Genomic DNA, 19,020 nt, shown 5'->3' on the forward strand with positions numbered 1-19,020 from the left:
ACAGCTCATGCACTTAAATACTTTCACTCTTGCTTAGTGACTAATGATCTGTTCACAGCATTACAAGCATGTGAAGTGCTTTATCAGAAGCCAGATGGGTTTATAATTTCCCCTTTTAGTTTACTCTTATTTCAATAGAGGCTTTTTCTTGCTAACTGATACTTCTTAATTACATCGCCTGTCAAATTGCACCTTCTCCCCTAATTTGGACAGGCGAGCAGTTTCCTTATTCTCATTCAAAACAGTTTTGAGAAAGTAGTTCCACAGTTCCAGTTCTGCTCTGACCATTGCCTCCTTCACAACTATTGCCTCAACACTTGGGACTTTTAACACTAGATTTGACAAAGCACTGAACAGTGAGCAGTAGGGAACAATCCTCCACTGCAGGCAAATGGACAGGAAAATATAATTGGGGGTGGGGGGAGCGGAGGGTGGTTCCATTTCTTCTTCTGACCTTTATGAACCAGGTTTCCTTTCCAGGTGGCATTTTCAATAAGCCAAGTAAAGAACACAAGTGTTGGTAATTGTAGGTGATCTTATAAGAGAGTGTGTTATTTGCCATATTACAACAGTAATGCACAAAATACACAGATCAAGGAAACTCATTACACAGCCTATTTGTGCAACACTTTTATTTTCCTTTTACCTTTGCAGTCATCTTTGAATCGTGTAAACAATAAAATGGAATGAAATTACACTGAGTTTTATGCAATTGGCTCTAGAACACCCCAACAATTATGACAAGGAGTTATAAATAACTTTTTCTTAATATATATTTGCCATTTTCAGTACATTAAAGAGCTGCCATTTATCTAGTTTTAGCTAGGAAGTAGTTTAAATGGTAACATCCAAGGAATATACCTCCTTGAACATATACTCCAAATTTCAGAATCTTTCTAAAGTTTATTAGCTCCATAATAGCTATGTCACAGGTTAAGCATAAGACTACTTGGGTCAGAAGTGGGGTTTTATTTATTTTTTTTTTAAACAACAAAATGTTACCTTTTAGTCATTGCACAAACCCCTTTCTATTATTTTCACTCCACCTTGGTATTTTGCAGAATTTCAAGTAAAGCTCAGATTCTGTTCAAGTTTTATCACCTTTACAAAATAATTTCTATCGCTTAAGGATAAGCCAAATCAGACATGGGCACAGTAAGCAGTCTAGCTTAATGGCAACATTTTATAATAATTCTTGCTTGTAGACTCCCCAACAAAGCATAGTTTAGGCCAAACTTGTCTGAAGTCTTTGCTACAGTATATCCCCTTCTAACCAAGAACAAATATATACGGTGCTTCTAGAACTGAGTCTATTCTAGATTTAAGCAGCCTCAGGCACATTCTCAAAACATCAATGTCTGCAAGGCACCTCCCACACCCTTGACAATCAGATTGTGGATTGGTTTTTAGACACACAAACCAACAAAAGCTTCCTAAACTCATAATTAAATCATTTCAAAAACTAGAAGTTACAAATACTTCAAAGATATACCTGAAACTTTTTTTGTTTCAACAGGAGATTAACTGCAAGTAGCACATAATCAGCTCAATCATTTTCTTATAGCTAGGATGTGTAATGCATAAATATATGAAAAATAAAATTCACAGTCAGTTTTAAAACTAGAATTCAAGTTTGGCTAATACAGGTTAACTTTTATAAGTATGTTAATTTCTAAATACAACAGAAGAGAGGTGGTATTGTCAATCAGAAGTACATAATTAAAATAATATCACTGAAATTTTATGAAAGCTGAAATAAATTTGATAGAAAATTCCTTTTGTAACCAATAAATACAGCCACCTGAGTGCATTTCCATATGCTTTTCACATAGGGGAAATCCAAATTGATAAGAGACGGTTAGTAGCATTTTGAATGTTAGCAGCAGCGGTGTAGCTGAGGGCTTTGCGTCTTCTGACTTTGTGAATTGCTAGAGAATGAAGCAGAACTCAGTGTGGGTGCTTTAATTTTCTTTGCATCTAAGCTGGCCTCCTCACAAACTCACAATTCTGCTGGGGGTCGAGGGACAGACATCAGCTGACACTTAACTGAGCAAACCCAATCAGTTTCACCTCATCAGGGATCTCAGTGCCATCACAACCAGAAGCCTGGAAGAAGAAAACAGACATTCATTGTAATATTTGACAGCCGTTCTATAATTCTACAGTTCCCTGTACTGCCACACTAGTAACAAAATGCTTTATTCAGTTTAAGAATGAAGTGTCTACACAGTTAGGACTATCCTCTCTCACTGTTCATAAACTGCACACTTATAGCAAGGCACAAAATGTTTAAATCAATATGGCTAATTAAAAAAAAAATTGTGAAAAATGTTTGGGGCCATGCTTCAGGAAAACAGTTGGCAGTCATCCAAAACTGGCACTTTTAAAAAACACAAAAGCAAATGGTTTTTTCCAGAGAGGCCCTCCAAGTCTGCCTTCTAAATGTGTGAGAAACAGAATAGCCATATGCATAGTTGCGATCTGATTTGTAGAATACATTCTGCTGCATACACAAAAAAAATATGCCACAAGATTACAATTACTGATTTCAAATCTGTTTTAGAATATTTGGCCAGGAATTTTAAAAATAAGAATAGGGACTTTTGGGGGAGTCTGTGCTATTATTTGGGAAAGTACTAAGGTATTTCTCCCTTTGACATACTCTACAATCTAGTACTAGCAATCACAGGTGCTTCTTTATTAATGTGCTTTGCAGCATGCAACTGGCACAATGTAATATACCCATTTAAAGGGTAAATGATTTTCACAAATAATAGTGAAAGTATAAGTCAGATTTTCTAGCAAGGAACTGCTGCTTCAAAACTACTTTTAACAAGTGCAATTTGTTTAGTCTACAGATTGTAACTGTTCTTTTTAAATACAAAATTGGTGCCTGTAGCTGAGTGGTGGCTACATTTTCACAGAAGTCCTCATCAAGTTGCTAGAAACTAGATACCTCTTTGGTGCATACATCTGATTATAAGCAATAAAGTACCAGTAGTTTGATGAATGGTGGTTAGTGGTAAATTACACTGAAAGACACCTTTTGACTCTACTTGGCACAGCTCCCATTAAACTGTTACTCAGTCTCCCCCATGAAAAATTCTTTTAATCCTTTTATGTCTTTATTACAAGTTAGTGTGTATATCTGGAACAGTGAGAAAAGAGCCACAGAACGTGTACATAACGTGCATGCATTCTCATTGACATTTTTCACCAATAGTTTTTCATCACTGACAAGGAAAACCAATTGGGTGTTTGCAAGAGCCATGCTGAGTTGCTCACTCTTAAAGGCCAGATACAGTAAAAGTATTTCATCAGTTTCTCCTCTTCTATTTTTGTTTGGGAGTCAGAAGACAATTTTATTTCTATTACAGAAATGCAGGATGAGGCCTTGTCTTCTCCCTCAGTGCAGAGTATTGAATAGGCCTTAGTTATCACTGATGCCCTATGTTAAAAGCTTCATGTAGCTCCACTGATTTCAGTAGAAAGACTTCCACTGACAATGGGCACTGGACCTTTAGTGGCTAAATGGAGTTGTCATATCATCTACCAATCTCACTCTCACCCTTATCCACTAGTTATATTACTCTTAATTGAAAGGACTTGTCCAGGAGAAGAGGTAGTCTGTTTTTAAAGGAATCTAAAGGTATTGTCAATAAGACAGGCAACTTTTTATATATATATTTTTTACAGTGTCACTTTAAAAGATTAGGCAGTTAGAGATTAAAATAAGAGTAATTCTAGCTAGTATTGTTGATAAATGCAAAGTAATGCACTTTGGAATACATAACCCCAACTATACATATAAAATGATGGGGTCTAAATTAACTGTTACCACTCAAGAAAGATCTTGGAGTCAGTTCTGGGTCGTACTCTGAAAACATCCACTCAATGTGCAGCAGCAGTCAAAAAACCCTAACAGAATGTTGGGAATCATTACGTTAGGGATAGATAAGATAGAAAATAATATATTGTCTCTATATAAATCCATTGTACGCCCACATCTTGAATACTGTGTGCAGATGTGATCACCTCATCTCAAAAAAAGATATAGCGGAATTGGAAGAGGTTCAGAAAAGGGCAACAAAAATGATTAGGGGTATGGAACGGCTTCCGTATGAGGAGAGATTAATAGGATTGGGACTTTTCAGCTTGGAAAAGAGACAACTAAGGGACGATAAGATAGAGGTCTATACAATCATGACTGGTGTGGAGAAAGTAAATAAGGAAGTGTAATTTACTCCTCCTCATAACACAAGAACTGGGGGGAGGGGAGTGGAGGGGTTGTCACCAAATGAAATTAATAGGCAGCAGGTTTAAAACAAACAAAAGGAACTATTTTTTCACATAACACACAGTCAACCCTGTGAAACTCCTTGCCAGAGGATGATGTGAAGGCTAAGACTATAACAGGGTTCAAAAAAAGAACTAGATAAGTTCATGGAGAATAGGTCCATCAATGGCTATTAGCCAGGATGGGCAGGGATGGTGTCCCTAGCCTCTATTTGCCAGAAGCTGGGAATGGGCAACAGGGGATGGATCACTTGATGATTTCCTGTTCTGTTTATTCCCTCTGGGGCATCTGGCATTGGCCACTGTCAGAGGACAGGATACTGGGCTAGATGGACCTTTGGTCTGACCCCGTATGGCCGTTCTTATGTAATATTGAAATCGGCTCAATTTTCAACACGGGGCATAAAAATAGAAATTTAATAAAGTATAAATGCCAATATCTACATTGCAACAGTTAGGAAAGGCTCCAATTAGTTACAATTTACAGTTCACGAACCAACCAAACAAGTTCTCTCATTCAAGTATTTTACTCTAAGGCAAACTTAGAAAAAACCCTAATTATATTGAACAGAATTTCTGTTTCCTTGGCTATTACCACGAATATTTGTATCTGAATAACAACAGTTTCCTTCTCAGATCTTGATCCTGCATAATTCTGAGTTAACTGCAACAGCCTATTGCCACAAATTGAATTTCACACTACATCTTTCATATCATCTACCAACCTCACTCTCACCCTCATGATTACGGTGTCACAAATGTCACAAATTCTGCATTATGACATTAACAGAGGGTTAAACAAACACAATTAGGATTTCATCCCTGTTTGCTTTCTAAAAATAACATTTTTAATCAACATCAAATGGGTACGCAAAATTTATTGAAGACATGGAAGTTGCCTGGATCTAAAATTCTTAGATATTGTATAGTTAAAGTTTTCTAAAGGAGACAATAGTTGCTATTTAAGCAGAAGTCCAAACATGAATGGAAACAATCTGTAAACAGCCAGAAAGTAACAGACACATAGTAATGAGTAATGATAAATAAGGCAAGATTAACTTGCACGCTTTTCAATCACATTTACAAAGTCAGTGGACAGACGATGTGTGTTAGACTTCAGCTTCCCGGGAAATATTTACTAGCAAAATGAATTTGAACTGAGTTGTATAGAAACACTGTCAAATGGAGTGAATCTTGCCTAAAAATTAATGAAAAATAGAGGAGAGTGTGTGGTTGATAAAGTTCAGTGTTAGGCACTATTTTATTTGGCATCTATTCCACGACCTAGGAGCAGGAGGAATCAGATCACGTATGAAATACACTGAAGGATACTCCGAAACTGGGAGGTATTAAAAAGTCAGAGGATAGGGAAATGGAAGAGAAACTTGGGGAGGTTAGAAATATCCATAGGAATTAGGTAGCTTTTTCCAAGAGTGAATCTAACAAAGAATATCTGTGGGAGAACTATCCAAATAGAAGATATTCCCTCAGAAGATGACACACAGGATGCCCAGTGATGTCAACAGAAGATAGAACTGTACTTCAGAAAGGGGTAATGCTGAAATTTTTTTTAGGTTGAATGGGAATAGAAAATTAGATTGAATTATGATCTGGCACCTCCCCTTCCCAAAGAGAACCAACACCATTTTGGACCATACATAAAAAGGCCTCTCTTCACAGACCAGGAGAGTGATACTCCTTCCCTACAGGCATTGGAATATCACATGCCACTGTGTATGCCTCAGTACCAGAAACATAGTAGAGAAACTGAAGGGATGTCAGAGAAATACAAGAAAACATGTCAAGTGGAATGGTTTTTGATGAGCTATTAAACTAACTGAATGCTATGTAGCTAGCCTGGCTAAACAATAACAAAGAGGAAAGACAAGAAAAGACTATATTTAGAGGCTAAATGACATAGGCTAGGTCCACACTACCCGCCTCATTCGGCGGGTAGAGATCGATTTTCTGGGATCGATTTATCGTGTCTCATCTGGATGCGATAATCTATCCCAGAAGCGCTCCCCTGTCGACTGCGGAACTCCTGCTCACCGAGAGGAGGAAGCGCTGTCGACGGGGGAGCTTGCCTGCGCCGCGTGGACCCGCAGTAAGTAAACTTAGTTCTATCTAGGAAACGTCGACTTCAGCTACGCTATTCTCGTAACTGAAGTTGCGTTTCCTAGATCGATCCCCTGGCCCCAGTGTGGACCAAGCCATAGAAATAGAGAGAGAGTTTATGGTATGGGATTAATGGTATGAAATCAAGCAAAGGAAGTTTTAAACCTACATTAACACTTTTTCTTGAATGGTTGGTTCTATGAAACAGTCTGATAAGGGAAGGGGTGGAAGCCCCATTGATGATGTCATTTTAAAATGACAGAGAGGGAACAATCCCACACTGACAAGTGGATGTTCTAGGTGATCTATTATGTCTTCTCTCTAAAAATCGAATCTAGACTATAACCCATCATGAAGTAGCCTATTTTATAAAGAAAGCACCTCTCTGGATGGTCTATCCTTTCATATACAGCACAGTCATTCTCAGCTAAGAGTGCTAAAAGCTAGAAAGTTAATTGGTAGCAGTAATATTTACATAACTAATCAGTCATACAAATTTTCTACTTAATTTTGGAAAAATGCAAATATAGCACATCAATGCAGGCAATTCTTTGCAATGTAAGTTTAAATTTATATTAATACATCTTGTATTGTTTTGACATAGACTTCAGGCATCTACAGATTTGTATATCTAAGATGATCATTTTGGTCAACTTTTATCAACATTTATTAAAAGCAGTAAAATAGCAGTAAGTGAGATAAAAATCTAGATTATGCTATGACAACTATTTGCTACATCTTGACTTCATGTTTATTTTGAGTGACCTGAATGCCATTCCCATCACGCTATTTCACAGGCACACCAGAGACTACAGTCATTATTTCCTGGTGTGAGTGTGCCATTAAAATATGCCTGTCCATTAGAGCCCATTATTGTGATTTGATGGTTGGAGTTAGTGTTACTTCTTGTTCATTAGGCTTTCACTTGAGCAGCTCTACAATAGCTCCCAGTCACATTAGACCTTTATATATTCACCTTGTATGATGTGCTCTCTCCCCCCTACAGCTAAGAGTACTTGGCTCCACAGGAAAGCTTTATTAGGAGAGTATAGCTTTGAATTCACTTTAATTCATGTACATGGTTCAGATACATTGCCAGAGGTCAGTAAAATGGTTGTTTGCATCAAGATTCCCAACTTGTTTTACTTAAAAAGTACCAAAAGTGTAATACTGAAGTAGGGGGCCCTTTACTCAGTGAAGAAACCACTGCAGGGACAGAGATTGTATAATTGTTTCTCTTGTTTTCCCTCCCAGTAGCATGGCCTATCCACACAGCAACTCAGTTTTTAACTAATGACCAGATTGAGACATCCATACACAACCTGCCTTACAGCCACGGTTATATGAATGCATTCTGGGACCTCCTGCAGGGACTTCTACGTAGTTTCCAACCACAAAGTATTGCACTGAGGAATGGATTTAGAGGACTGAATTCAATGGCTTTTTCCCAGTGTAGATCAGATCCCTCAAGCATCATACTGGTTCAACTGGATCAAGGTAAAAACTTTGTCCAATTCTTTCCAACAGCTAGTGCAAGGTTGGGCAAATTTTTTGGCCTGAGGGCCACATCTGGGTATGGAAATTTTGTGGTGGGCCATGAATGCTCACAAAATTGGGGTTGGGGTGTAGGAGGGGGTGAGGGTTCCAGCTGGGTGAGCGGGCTCTGAAGTGGGGCTAGGGATGAAGGGTTTGGGGGTGCAGAAGGGTGCTCTGGGCTAGGACTGAGGGGTTCAGAGGGCAGGAGGGGGATCAGGCCTGGGACAGGGGGATGGGGCACGGGAGGAGGTCATGGGTGCAGGTTCCAGGCAGCACTTACCTCAAGCAGCTCCCAGAAGCAGCAGCATATCCCCCCTCCGGCTCCTACACAGAGGTGAAGCGGCGGCCAGGCACCTCTACGGACTGCCCTGGTTCCCGGCCAACGGGAGCTGCAGAGCCGGCGCTTGGGGCGGGGACAGCGTGCGGAGCCCCCTGGCTGCCCCTACATATAGGAGCCAGAGTGGGGACATGCAGCTGCTTACAGGAGACATGCGGAGCCACTGCATATGCGGAGCAGAGCAATCACCCGACCTTACTCCCTGGCAGGAGCACCGGAGTGGGGCAAGCCCCCGACCCCGCTCCCCAATGGGAGCTTGAGGGCTGGATTAAAAGGTCTGACGGACCGGATGTGGCTCATGGGCCCTAGTTTGCCCACCCCTGAGTTATTGCCACCAGCAATTGCAGAACACACAGGACAGTTGTGTGTTCCAATGGAACACATTGTCCAGGCATTACCAGATCATAGCATTCCAAACAGTGGTTTGTTGCAATGCGTTTTCAGCTGAAGAAGAGAGGGCTGCTTTCTATTTTCCTGTTAGTTTGTACACTGTTCAAAAATGTAAATATTCTGTACAGAAGAAGAGCCAATAATAAATCAGAAGCTAAAAAAAGTTTGCTTCAAATATTAGTAATTATTTTCTGTGTGTACTGTTTTGTCACCAAGAACCTTTTACTTACCAATTTAAAAGTCAATGTTTTCAAGGCCTGAGGATCATCTACCATCTTCTGTAAATTAGCAGCAACTGTAAAACAAATTGTGAAAAGTAACATACATAGAAAATAGCATTAAATACAGTTCTCTTTCAGATGGGAGTATTCGAGCAATTCCACTAGCACACATACATTTGTAATATACCACTTAAATGGCTAAATTTCTGTCAGGCTACAAAGAATGTTACAGATATTAACATAGCAGCACATAAGTCTAGAATCTATTATGTACTTTAGAGTGTACAATCTTTAATTTCCAGGAAAGTGGAGAGGGGAATGTTTGTGGGGGTAATACATTTTCCCATTCATCTGACCTTTTGTTAGCCCACGGTTAGAGCTCTCTCTCTATGGTAACCGTTTCTGCTGTGTTAGAGTACATATTGAGTGCAATGGCATATCTACCCTGGAAGATTATAAGCATTAAGAGGGAGTAGGAAACTGTCTGGCCAACCTGGCCAATTCAAATACTCTGGCAAGTTTCGCTCTTGAAACTGAAGAGAAAAAGAAATATTCAAAAAGCATGTACCGGGTCTGTGCACACCAGGAAAGCTAAATGACATTTTGTAACCTAAAACTACTAATTTAAATTAATCAACACAGAAACCAAAATACTGTCACCAATATTTTCAGCCTCGTGACAAGAGTTAGAAACTCAATGAGTCAATATGCTACCAACGAGAGTGGTATTAGAATTATTTCTGCCTTTTTAAAAAGGAGAGAGGACCAAGAAACACAGTAAATCCCTTTTCAATGAAAGTACTTAACTTGTCTGTTAATCAATCTATTTAGATGTTAATCTTGGCAGATTCATTTGACTGTTTTCAAGTTCATTGGTTTGTTAAACCTACTCTACACAACTTTGAACATTACAGGATTCTGCACTAGCTAGTTCAAAATTAATCACTGTCAGCCTCTGTTCAATCCTGTCTTATGAGCGTGAGTACCATTGCTAGGACATCACCATGAGAGAGAGGCTCCGGTCTCAGCACTGCTGCAGAGTCCATATGCACTGGTCAACAGAGCACAACAAGGGTACTCAAGTAGTGGAGATTTCTGAATACATTGGACAGATTACTGCAGCAAAATGGAGAATGAAGAAATCAAGTGTTTTACTAAAGCAATGTTTTCCTCTACATGCTTCCTTTCTGTTGATTGTATAAAAATGCAGAAAGCACACCATGGTTTATTGGTTTGCATGTTGACACTTCTTAAAACCCCTGGTTTCCCTGCCACTGGATATACATTTAAAAAGTACCACACTCAGAACTGACTGAGGAAATAGAAATCTAATTACTATTGCTAGTCGCCGTGGTCCAAATTCCACCCTGGGGTAAATGTGCACTGTCCCAGTAAAATTTACTATACATTCTAAGGTGGAATGTAGTCCCATATAAGGAACTAGAGTTATTTAATTTGTTATTAAATTTAAGTTATTAAAAAATGTAGACATTTTAGCTTCCATGTAACCATGCCAAACCTGAAAAAAAATTGGGCTTCATTTCTACGCTAAGGTATGTGCTCACCATTACCACAGTCTTTGGTAGGGGGGTGGCATGCAGAAACTTGGGACAGAACTTGACCCTCTAGCTAGAAAAGGAATCTAGAAATAGTAGAAAGGGTGCTTGAAACTTCAAGGCCAAACACTAACGAATTCTGTAAGGTAACTGTGAAAATGACAAGAAGTTTGCTTGTACAATTGGATTAATCCATTTCAAATTAAAGTGATTTTCTTATTTAAAATTCCATTGGATTTTTTATTCTACTCATCTACAGTTTTTGTTTTAATCAGACAACTCACATCTCTAAACCACAGATCAATCTTATTCTAGCCTCTAAAGTCCACACATTCTACCCAGTCAAAATATAGTGCACATTTAAAACAAAAGTTAATTAGAATAATACTTAGACCAAGTAAATATATAATATGAGGCACATTGCCTCCCATCTGCTGAAACTAGGATAGAGCTGTGTAACACTATTAGGCCTGGAATTTCATCATGATACCATGTACTTCAGGCAGTGTTTGTGACTTATCTGAAATCCAATAAAGTATTCTATTTAAAAGTAAGGGGTAGATTCTCAGCTGGTGTCAATTGGCGTCATTGAATTAAATGGATCTCTTGATTTAAACGTTCAGTTTCAATTTTACATCAAGAAGAGTTGACTTTTAGTTAACACTGACTATTTGCTGACTTGCTCCTGGATTATTTCCATTCTGCTGCTGCTATTCCAGTCAAGTGAAGGGCTTCAATCTGCCCTCTAAGACACAGCTACTGCACCGTACTGATATGCGCAACACCCCTTTATCAATATAATGCAATGTTGTGTAGTGGAAAGCAGCACTGAGCTCTTAGTTATTTGAATGATCATCTTAAAAACCATGGTCTCCAGTTGTCAATCCTGCATTTCAGGGACCTTAGAAATTCAAATTCTTTTAGTCATCTCAAAGCAAAAACAGCAAAGATGACCACTCAACTGATTGCTTATCCTAATGCTATTTTTATATTCTCAAAACACTTTTACTTTCCTGTAAAAAATGTTAAAATGCCTGTATTTAACCAATTTTACATATTATTCTAGATGATGATATGTTTCAAAGGTAATGCTCATTAAAAGTGGAGGTTAAGGACCATAAAAAACAGTTTTATTTGTGCATCTACATTTTTAACACCACATGTTCACTTTGCCTGGAAGTTTACTGCAGGAAGCAGACATTTAAGAGTATTTGGACCATGGGTTAACGAACAGAAGTTTATCTTTTATTTTTGCTGCACTTCCCTGATGTGTTACGACTACAGTGTGAAACATTTCATCAATAAGAAGATTAGGGGGATTTAAGGGAATCACAACAGATGTTTTCAGACACTATCTTCAAAAATAAAAGCAGCAGAACTGTTAGAATTCCATAACAGAGCTGATGTTTACACAAAGGTTAGCTCACCTCTGAAAGGCAGCATTTAAGTTTTGCTAGAGGTATTCCTTTTGCATTCCAGGTGTGTGTTTTTCCATTACCTGCACTGTGCACTGTTGAATTGTTTGGCTGGGTTTTGTTTGTTTGTTTGTTTGAAGAAGTAAAACTAGTGCTTCAGCAATGATCAGTATTCTGCATGGTTTGCATTTCTGGCTAGATATACACCACAGAGAATAAAAATTAATATTCTCTCATGGTGTCATCAATTTTGGTCCACAAAGCCACCGCCCATTCAAATCCCTCTTGGAGGCTCACTTCTTCTGCAGTGCCCTCAAGGAGTGATGAGCATCAATTCAAGTGAAAGAGGCATGCATAACTACCCCAGTAACCGTACAATCTTACTGAAGCCTTGCCCTCCTTTCTCCCACCCAACCCCTTGCTTTTTATTCACATTTGCTATGTTTTGTATCTAGACTCTAAGGCCAACTCAGAGTTCAGTACCGAAAGTTGGCCACCTAAATCCATATTTAGAAAGCTAAATAGATGTGGCTTGATTTTTAGGAGGCACTGAGCACCCATGGTCTTATTTACTTCACTGGGAGCAGCAGATGCTCACAGTACCTCTGAAAATCAGGCTGGTTGTTTGGATTCTTAAGATGAAACCTATGTGCCTAACTTTAAGCATCCAAATGTGAAGATCCTGGCTTAATCTGCTGGTAGGGATTTGGGGGGTAGGGAGGCAATCTGGAAAGTTCCTAGCATCCTTTGGGCATGATGTAAACAACCACATTAACTAATAGCACCAGCCAAAGATCTGCTGCTGACTGTTTTAGGCCTTTAGTCCAAATTATATCCCTTCAGAAATATTGTTTCAATTAAGTGACAAAAAGAAAGCAGAAGTACACGCTCTAGAGATGTGGACTCAGATGGTTTAGGAGCAATTAAAGCAGGCTTGTCATTCATTCAGGAAGACAGCTTAAGTGATTTACTGACAGTCTCTTCAACTATGACAGCTATAATTCTATATTTAAAGTGTGACATAACATCATACAACATAGCCAATATAAAATCATTCCATGTCTTCCTCACAATACCTAGACACAGCAAAGCGGATATATAATATTGCATTTAAAATTTATCACAGAATTTCTTTGTCTTTGTGGGTTTAAGTTAAAAATGGTTAAATTTCCTTTTAGTTGTAATTAAAGAAAATGGAAGAGGGAGAAATCCACACCAACCACAGGGCCACAAACCAGTGAAAATGAGAAGTTTATAATGGCATCGTGCGATAAACTTAACTACAGTTGCTGCTAGTGGTCACCCTTACTAGAATTATTGATAGTATCGGGCAAGAAATGGAGAAGAGCAATTCTTGTAAGTGGTACTGCTACCTAGGACTCATCTCTTCATCAATAAAGCCATCTACTGATTTAGCACCTTTGTTAGTTGGAAAAACCAGAAGAACGAAGTTGTGTGAAGATTTCACTGACCATCTAAGAAACGTTATGCTCTATCTTTACTTGCTTGGGGGAAGTGAGCAGACAAACAAAAAAATAAATTAAATGAACTTCATCCAAAATTGAGGGAGAAGTAATAAAAGACATGTAACAACAGTATTTCTATTGCAAGTCAATGGATACAAAGTCTATTTTATCTGATTAGTGCTTTGAGGAATCCTATACTGAGATAAGCAGTACTCCTCTCTTATTTCTTGCAATATTTGAAATTTCCAGAGAGATAAGTGATGTAGTGCAGAGACTCAGCTATGAGTTAACTTTCTCCAGCTGAGATATTTGAAGACGTGGGAGCAAAGAAAACCATACGTGTGTATGTGTTTCATCTGTAAGATGGTTATAAGACTATTTAGCCTCACTGGGGTGATATGAAGTTTGTGTAAAGTGCTTTAAAATTCTTGGATAAGCACTACCTTGCATATCCAGATTATATTAGTTTGACTGCAGGCAGTAGTGACTGCCAATCTGAAGTTCCTGGTGGGAATTCCTAGCTCTCCCAGCACCCTACATTGCTGGAAGGTCTCAACTTTATTTTGGTTTCTGGTATCCTTTAGGTGTTATAGTCACGTTCCCATAAGGTTCGAGCGAGTAAATGTGAGTAAGAGGTAGAGGGAAGATTAATAAAATTAACGATAAAAATTCGTGCCAGCAATATCCTGGAACAAAAAAGGGAGAAGAGAGAAGAGTACCTGATGATATTTCTCAGAATCAAAATTTTCTCCAAATGTTACCAGCATTTTTTTTAGTACAATAGGTTTTATGTTGTGTACAGCAGTGAATGAGGTGTATTTTTAGGTTTCTAAGTGATCTATATTTGGCTTGGGGACCACAATTCATTCTAGATACTACTGTAAGGCTTTGCTTAGTTACAAATGGCTGTGCCAGTCTGTCAACTTGATAATGTTACTGCAACTCCACAATCACTGCAGAATAAAAGGTCAAGAACAACGTTTATGCAAACACAACATGGACTGCTCTAATTCAGGACAGATGTAACAAGAAAAACTAAACAAAAACTTTGCACTCTATGAAATTGCATATATTTATTTAGGCTGCAGATACAAATTACCATTTTCCATACAAGGTTTCAAGCTGATAAATCAGATCTTAGTTTTATAAAAATGACCAACCATCTAATTCAAGTTACAGAAACACAACAAAACAAACAAACAAACAAACAACAAAAGTAAATGGCAATTCAATCTCCAAGATTACAAAAAGTTTGCCTAACTGCATTTTCATCAGTCTCAAATTACAGTTTTATTCTTCTAGTGTCATAGAATATTGTGGCTGATTAGTTGAAATTCTCTACACAGGAGTTTTAACCCTAATGACTTCTGAATAGGGAAAATCTCTGGAAAAATAAAAAATTAAGGAGATAGTAAATACAGTAATGTGAATAATGCTTTTCAACTACAATGCCAAGTCAGTCAACTGAGGCAGAGCCGTCTGGCATAAACACAAAGCACAAGACGGAATCCAGAGGTTTGAGACATTACTTTGTGGCCCACTCCAGAAGGAAACATTTTCATGCACCTCTCCATTTTCAGATGGATGGGGAGCCTTTGATTAATCTTCCTGGCTTCTTAACATTTAAAAAGTGATTCACCATTTGGTAACCCTGTCCCTCCTGCCCAAACCTCTCTAGGGTACAGCTGCTGGCACTGAGAAGAGAAATGCTAGGCTAGATTCTGAAATAAGCTATTTTTTTAACAGTGAAAATAACTGTATGCATATATTGTATCATTACATTTTAGGCTAGATAATTTGGTTAGGGATACCTTCAGCAGCTAACTGGGAGCTATTTAAATTCTCCCAAATATGTATATATTTCTACCATGGAGTCCAAAGGAGATGTAGTAATGACAGCTTCATTTTCCAGCTGATTGTTCTGTGGGTAATCCTGTTTGGAGGCAGCAAAACACAGCCTGTATGTAGTGGGGACACAATCCCTCCAAGTTTCCTGTGTGCGCTCAGTCTCACCAGATTGGCCTTTTCATTTTGAACCTTATTTTCCTATGTGTAGGCAGTGACTTTGGCACTTTCATTTGATAAGCAGATTACTACATGAAACGGCAACCGCCTTGGGGATCTGCTGGCTTCAGAATTCATTCTGCTTCCCCTTTTTACTGATATTAGAGAGAAATGGGATGTTGGATTGATGGGACACTCTCCAATGGAATAATGAGCTCTTGAAAACTCAACTGCCCAAAGAACTGAATTTAATCTATACATTCTTGTGGTGGTAGTTTGTCATAAGGCGTTTGCTGGGCTGTATATCCATTGATGTCTTAGACTGGGCAATACTGCATCACATTTGCAAGACTGTGTCAAATGCAAAATTCTAAGTTTTACAGCATGCTTAGACAGCATTTCATTTCTGGTTTATCCATTATGCAAATGAATTTTTCTCCCTGGGCAAGTGTCTTAATCTGTACACCTATCCAATCCCAAAACATGGAAGTGTGTGAACTTTGGTTACATAAATGTTTCTCTGCTTCTAAATTTGCTCCTAGTAGTGTACTGAACAGCCAGAATTGTTCGTATGAGAAACTAAGGCGGGGTTAAGAAAAGATTTATAAGTGTATGGAGTTACTCCCTTAGTGCAGACATTCAAGATAACAGTCAAAAGACCCTTTTATCAGAAGCTGTTTAAGAAAAGCAGCCAGAGAACTATTACAGCATTTGGAGATGATCTGTGATTGCTCACTAAGGAGCGGGTATTCAGGGGACTGGACGGTAGCTGACATTTCTTATAAGAAAGGAACAAAAGATACAGAGATCAACCAAGCTGTAAGTCTGACTTCTATTGTGAGGAAGATATTGGACACATTGATAAGGAAAAACATTTTGAAATGCATTATTTATAAAGGAGCTGTCATCAGGAATTCAAAGAAAGATTAAGCTTCACAAATTTGTTTGAATTCTCAAAGTACATTGCTGAATCGGTAGATAAAGATAAAAAACAGTGGACGTGATTTATCTGGATTTCATCATGCGATACTCTCTTGTGCAACAAATTGATTTGGAACTTCAGAATACATGGTTTAAGGAGAACCATATTCTCAGCTGGCTAGAAGGACAAGAAAAAATAGTTATCTACCTTTCTTAACTGTTGTTCTTGGAGATGTGTTGTTCATGTCTACTCCATTCTAGGTGTGCGCGCCCACATATGCAGCCTTTGGAGATTTTTGCCTTAGCAGTACTCGTAGGGCCAGATGTAGTGCCCTCTGGAGTGCTGCACTCATACCGCGGTATATCAAGCGCTGCCGGCCCTACGCCCTCTCTGTTCCTTCTTGCTGACAACTCTGACGGGGGGGCAGGAGGGTGGGTAATGGAATGGACATGAGCAACACATCTCGAAGAACAGCAGTTACGAAAGGTACTTAACCGTTTTTTCTTCTTCGAGTGCTTGCTCATGTCGATTCCATTCGAGGTGACTCACAAGCAGAATCAATGGAGGTGGGCTCAGCGTTCACAGTCTCACAGCTTGCAGCACTGCTCTGCCAAAGCCAGCATCGTCTCGAGCCTGCTGGGTCAGCACGTAGTGCGATGCGAACAGGTGGACAGATGACCAGGTCATGGCCCAACAGATCTATTGGATTGGCACCTGCGCCAGGAAGCCTGCTGCTGATGCCTGCATCCTAGCTGAATGAGCCGTCACGATTGCCGGTGGGGACACCTTTGCCAGCTCGTAGCAGTAGAGGATGCAGGCTGTGATCCAAGACGAGATTCTCTGGGCTGACACTGGGCAACTTTTCATCCTGTCAGCGACAGCAATGAACATCTGTGTTGACTTACGGAATGGCTTTGTTCTATCAATGTAGAAGGCCAACGCCCCTCTGATGTCCAGGGTATTCAGCCTGCGCTCCTCATCTGTTGCATGAGGCATTGGGCAAAGGACTGGTAAGTAAATGTCTTGACCAGTGTGGAACTGGGAGATGATCTTGGGCAAGGCTGGGTGCGGATGCAGCTGGACCTTGTCCCTACAGAAGACCATATAGGGTGGCTCCAACGTGAGAGCCCTGATCTCGGACACCCTACAAACCGAAGTTATAGCGACCCAGAAGGCGACCTTCCAGGAGAGAAGCAGAAGGGAGCAGGAAGCCCCAAGCCACTATGTCCAGGACCCAGCGGTCCAACGTAACCTATGACTAGGCTGAGTGGTAGGGGGAAGGTGGTTGAGGAAAAGGTGGGTAGGATATGGTCGACTGATTGGGGCGTCGCTCTCGGGTGCACTTTCAAAATGACTGCTTCTGGGCCTCTGGGTGTTTGGCTGCCCCAGGCTGGGCTGGCGAGTGGGAGGAAGAAGGGCAACGAAGACTTAAACTAGCATCCCTTCTCCTCATAGGTCCCTGACGAAGCTGCCAGGGTCTTGGCGGTGGCCGGAAGGGCTTCTTGGCTGCTTGTGGCATGTGCATGCCCAGCAAGCGAAGGGTAGATCTACAGTCCGTTTGATCCGAGAACAGACCAACTCCATCAGAAGGAAGGTCCTGGATCGAGGCCTGCAGTCTGGAGCTAGAAACTACGTCGCATGACCACCACCAATGCAACCACCCTTGCCGCCGAATCCGCCGCGTCCCATGCCATTTGCAGGGAGCATCTGGCTGCTGCTGTGCCTTCCTCCACCGAAGTGCCAAACTCTTGGGCCAAACCCTGAGGTAGGGATTCCTGGAACTTTTTAAGTCCGTCCCAGAGATTCAAATTGTACCGGCCCAGCAGGGCCTGATGATTCGCCACCCAAAATTGCAGGCTGGCGATAGAATAAATCTTTCTCCCAAATAAATCAAGTTTCTTAGCATCCTTGTTTTTGGGAGTCGAGGCGGTGGGGACCTGCTTGTCTTTTTTGTTGGCTGCAGATACAACCAGCGAGCCTGGGGGCAGGTGGGTATAAAGGTATTCGTAATCTTTGGCTGGTGAAAAGTACTTTTTCTCAGCCCGTTTTGAGGTGAGTGGGATGGGGTCTACCACAAGGACATAGCTATCTTGAGGATCCCCTCATACACAGGCAGGACGACCCGGGCGGGCGCAGAGGTCGAGAGGACGTTGAAGAGGGCATCCTCCTACTCCGCTATCTCTTCCGTCTTGAGCCCCAAGTTCTCAGCCACATGCCGGAGAAGGGTTTGATGTGCCCTAAACTCATCCGGCAGGCTAGCTCTGGAAGGTCCTGCAACCTCCTCGTCTGGGGAGGACGAGGAAGACTAGACTGCCAGTGGGGGTGCTGGAGTCTCAACCACCGGAGAAAGAGGCTTTGGCGTGGGCACAGGTTCCTCTGCCCCGACCTCACAATGGGCTTCTGGTACTGGGTCCGGTGCCAGTGGGGCCACCATGTAGAGCTGTGAAGGAGGAGTGTCACTACTGGTATGGGTCCACATGCTTCAATAAGGCCACTGCGCTGGCCACTGGCCATGCTGCCATTGCGGTGCTGCTGATGAGGGAACAGGCTCCAGTGCCCAGTCACACCGATGAGACCGTGGGGACGGGCTGAACTGGTCCTCCGTACCGGAGGAACCCCCTTCTAGTGACCAGGGAGGAGCTGTCGATGCTTGAGTTTGTTTGCTGGACGTGGCTACAGGTGACCGTTGCCTGGGCATGACTGAACGGGAACTGTACCATGGAGAGAAGTACCAGTGCCGGGGGGACTGGAACCAGGAC

General features: G+C 40.7%; 1 protein-coding gene across 3 annotated transcripts in view; it reads right to left on the reverse strand.

Annotated features, from left to right (window-relative positions):
- Positions 1–617: 617 nt before the first annotated feature.
- The window catches only part of STK39 (serine/threonine kinase 39), a 162,569-nt gene continuing 144,166 nt past the window's right edge, over positions 618–19,020 (reverse strand). For all 3 annotated transcript variants that reach the window (XM_005290401.5, XM_008178422.4, XM_065561797.1), the window contains 2 exons: positions 8,908–8,972; positions 618–2,106 (listed from right to left, as the gene is read on the reverse strand). In XM_005290401.5, the coding sequence (XP_005290458.1) occupies positions 2,032–2,106; positions 8,908–8,972 (140 nt within the window). In that variant the 3' untranslated portion in view covers positions 618–2,031. The remainder of the gene's footprint in view (positions 2,107–8,907; positions 8,973–19,020) is intronic.

This window comes from Chrysemys picta, chromosome 11 (assembly GCF_011386835.1).
Source record: "Chrysemys picta bellii isolate R12L10 chromosome 11, ASM1138683v2, whole genome shotgun sequence".
Classification (NCBI taxonomy): Eukaryota; Metazoa; Chordata; order Testudines; family Emydidae; genus Chrysemys; species Chrysemys picta.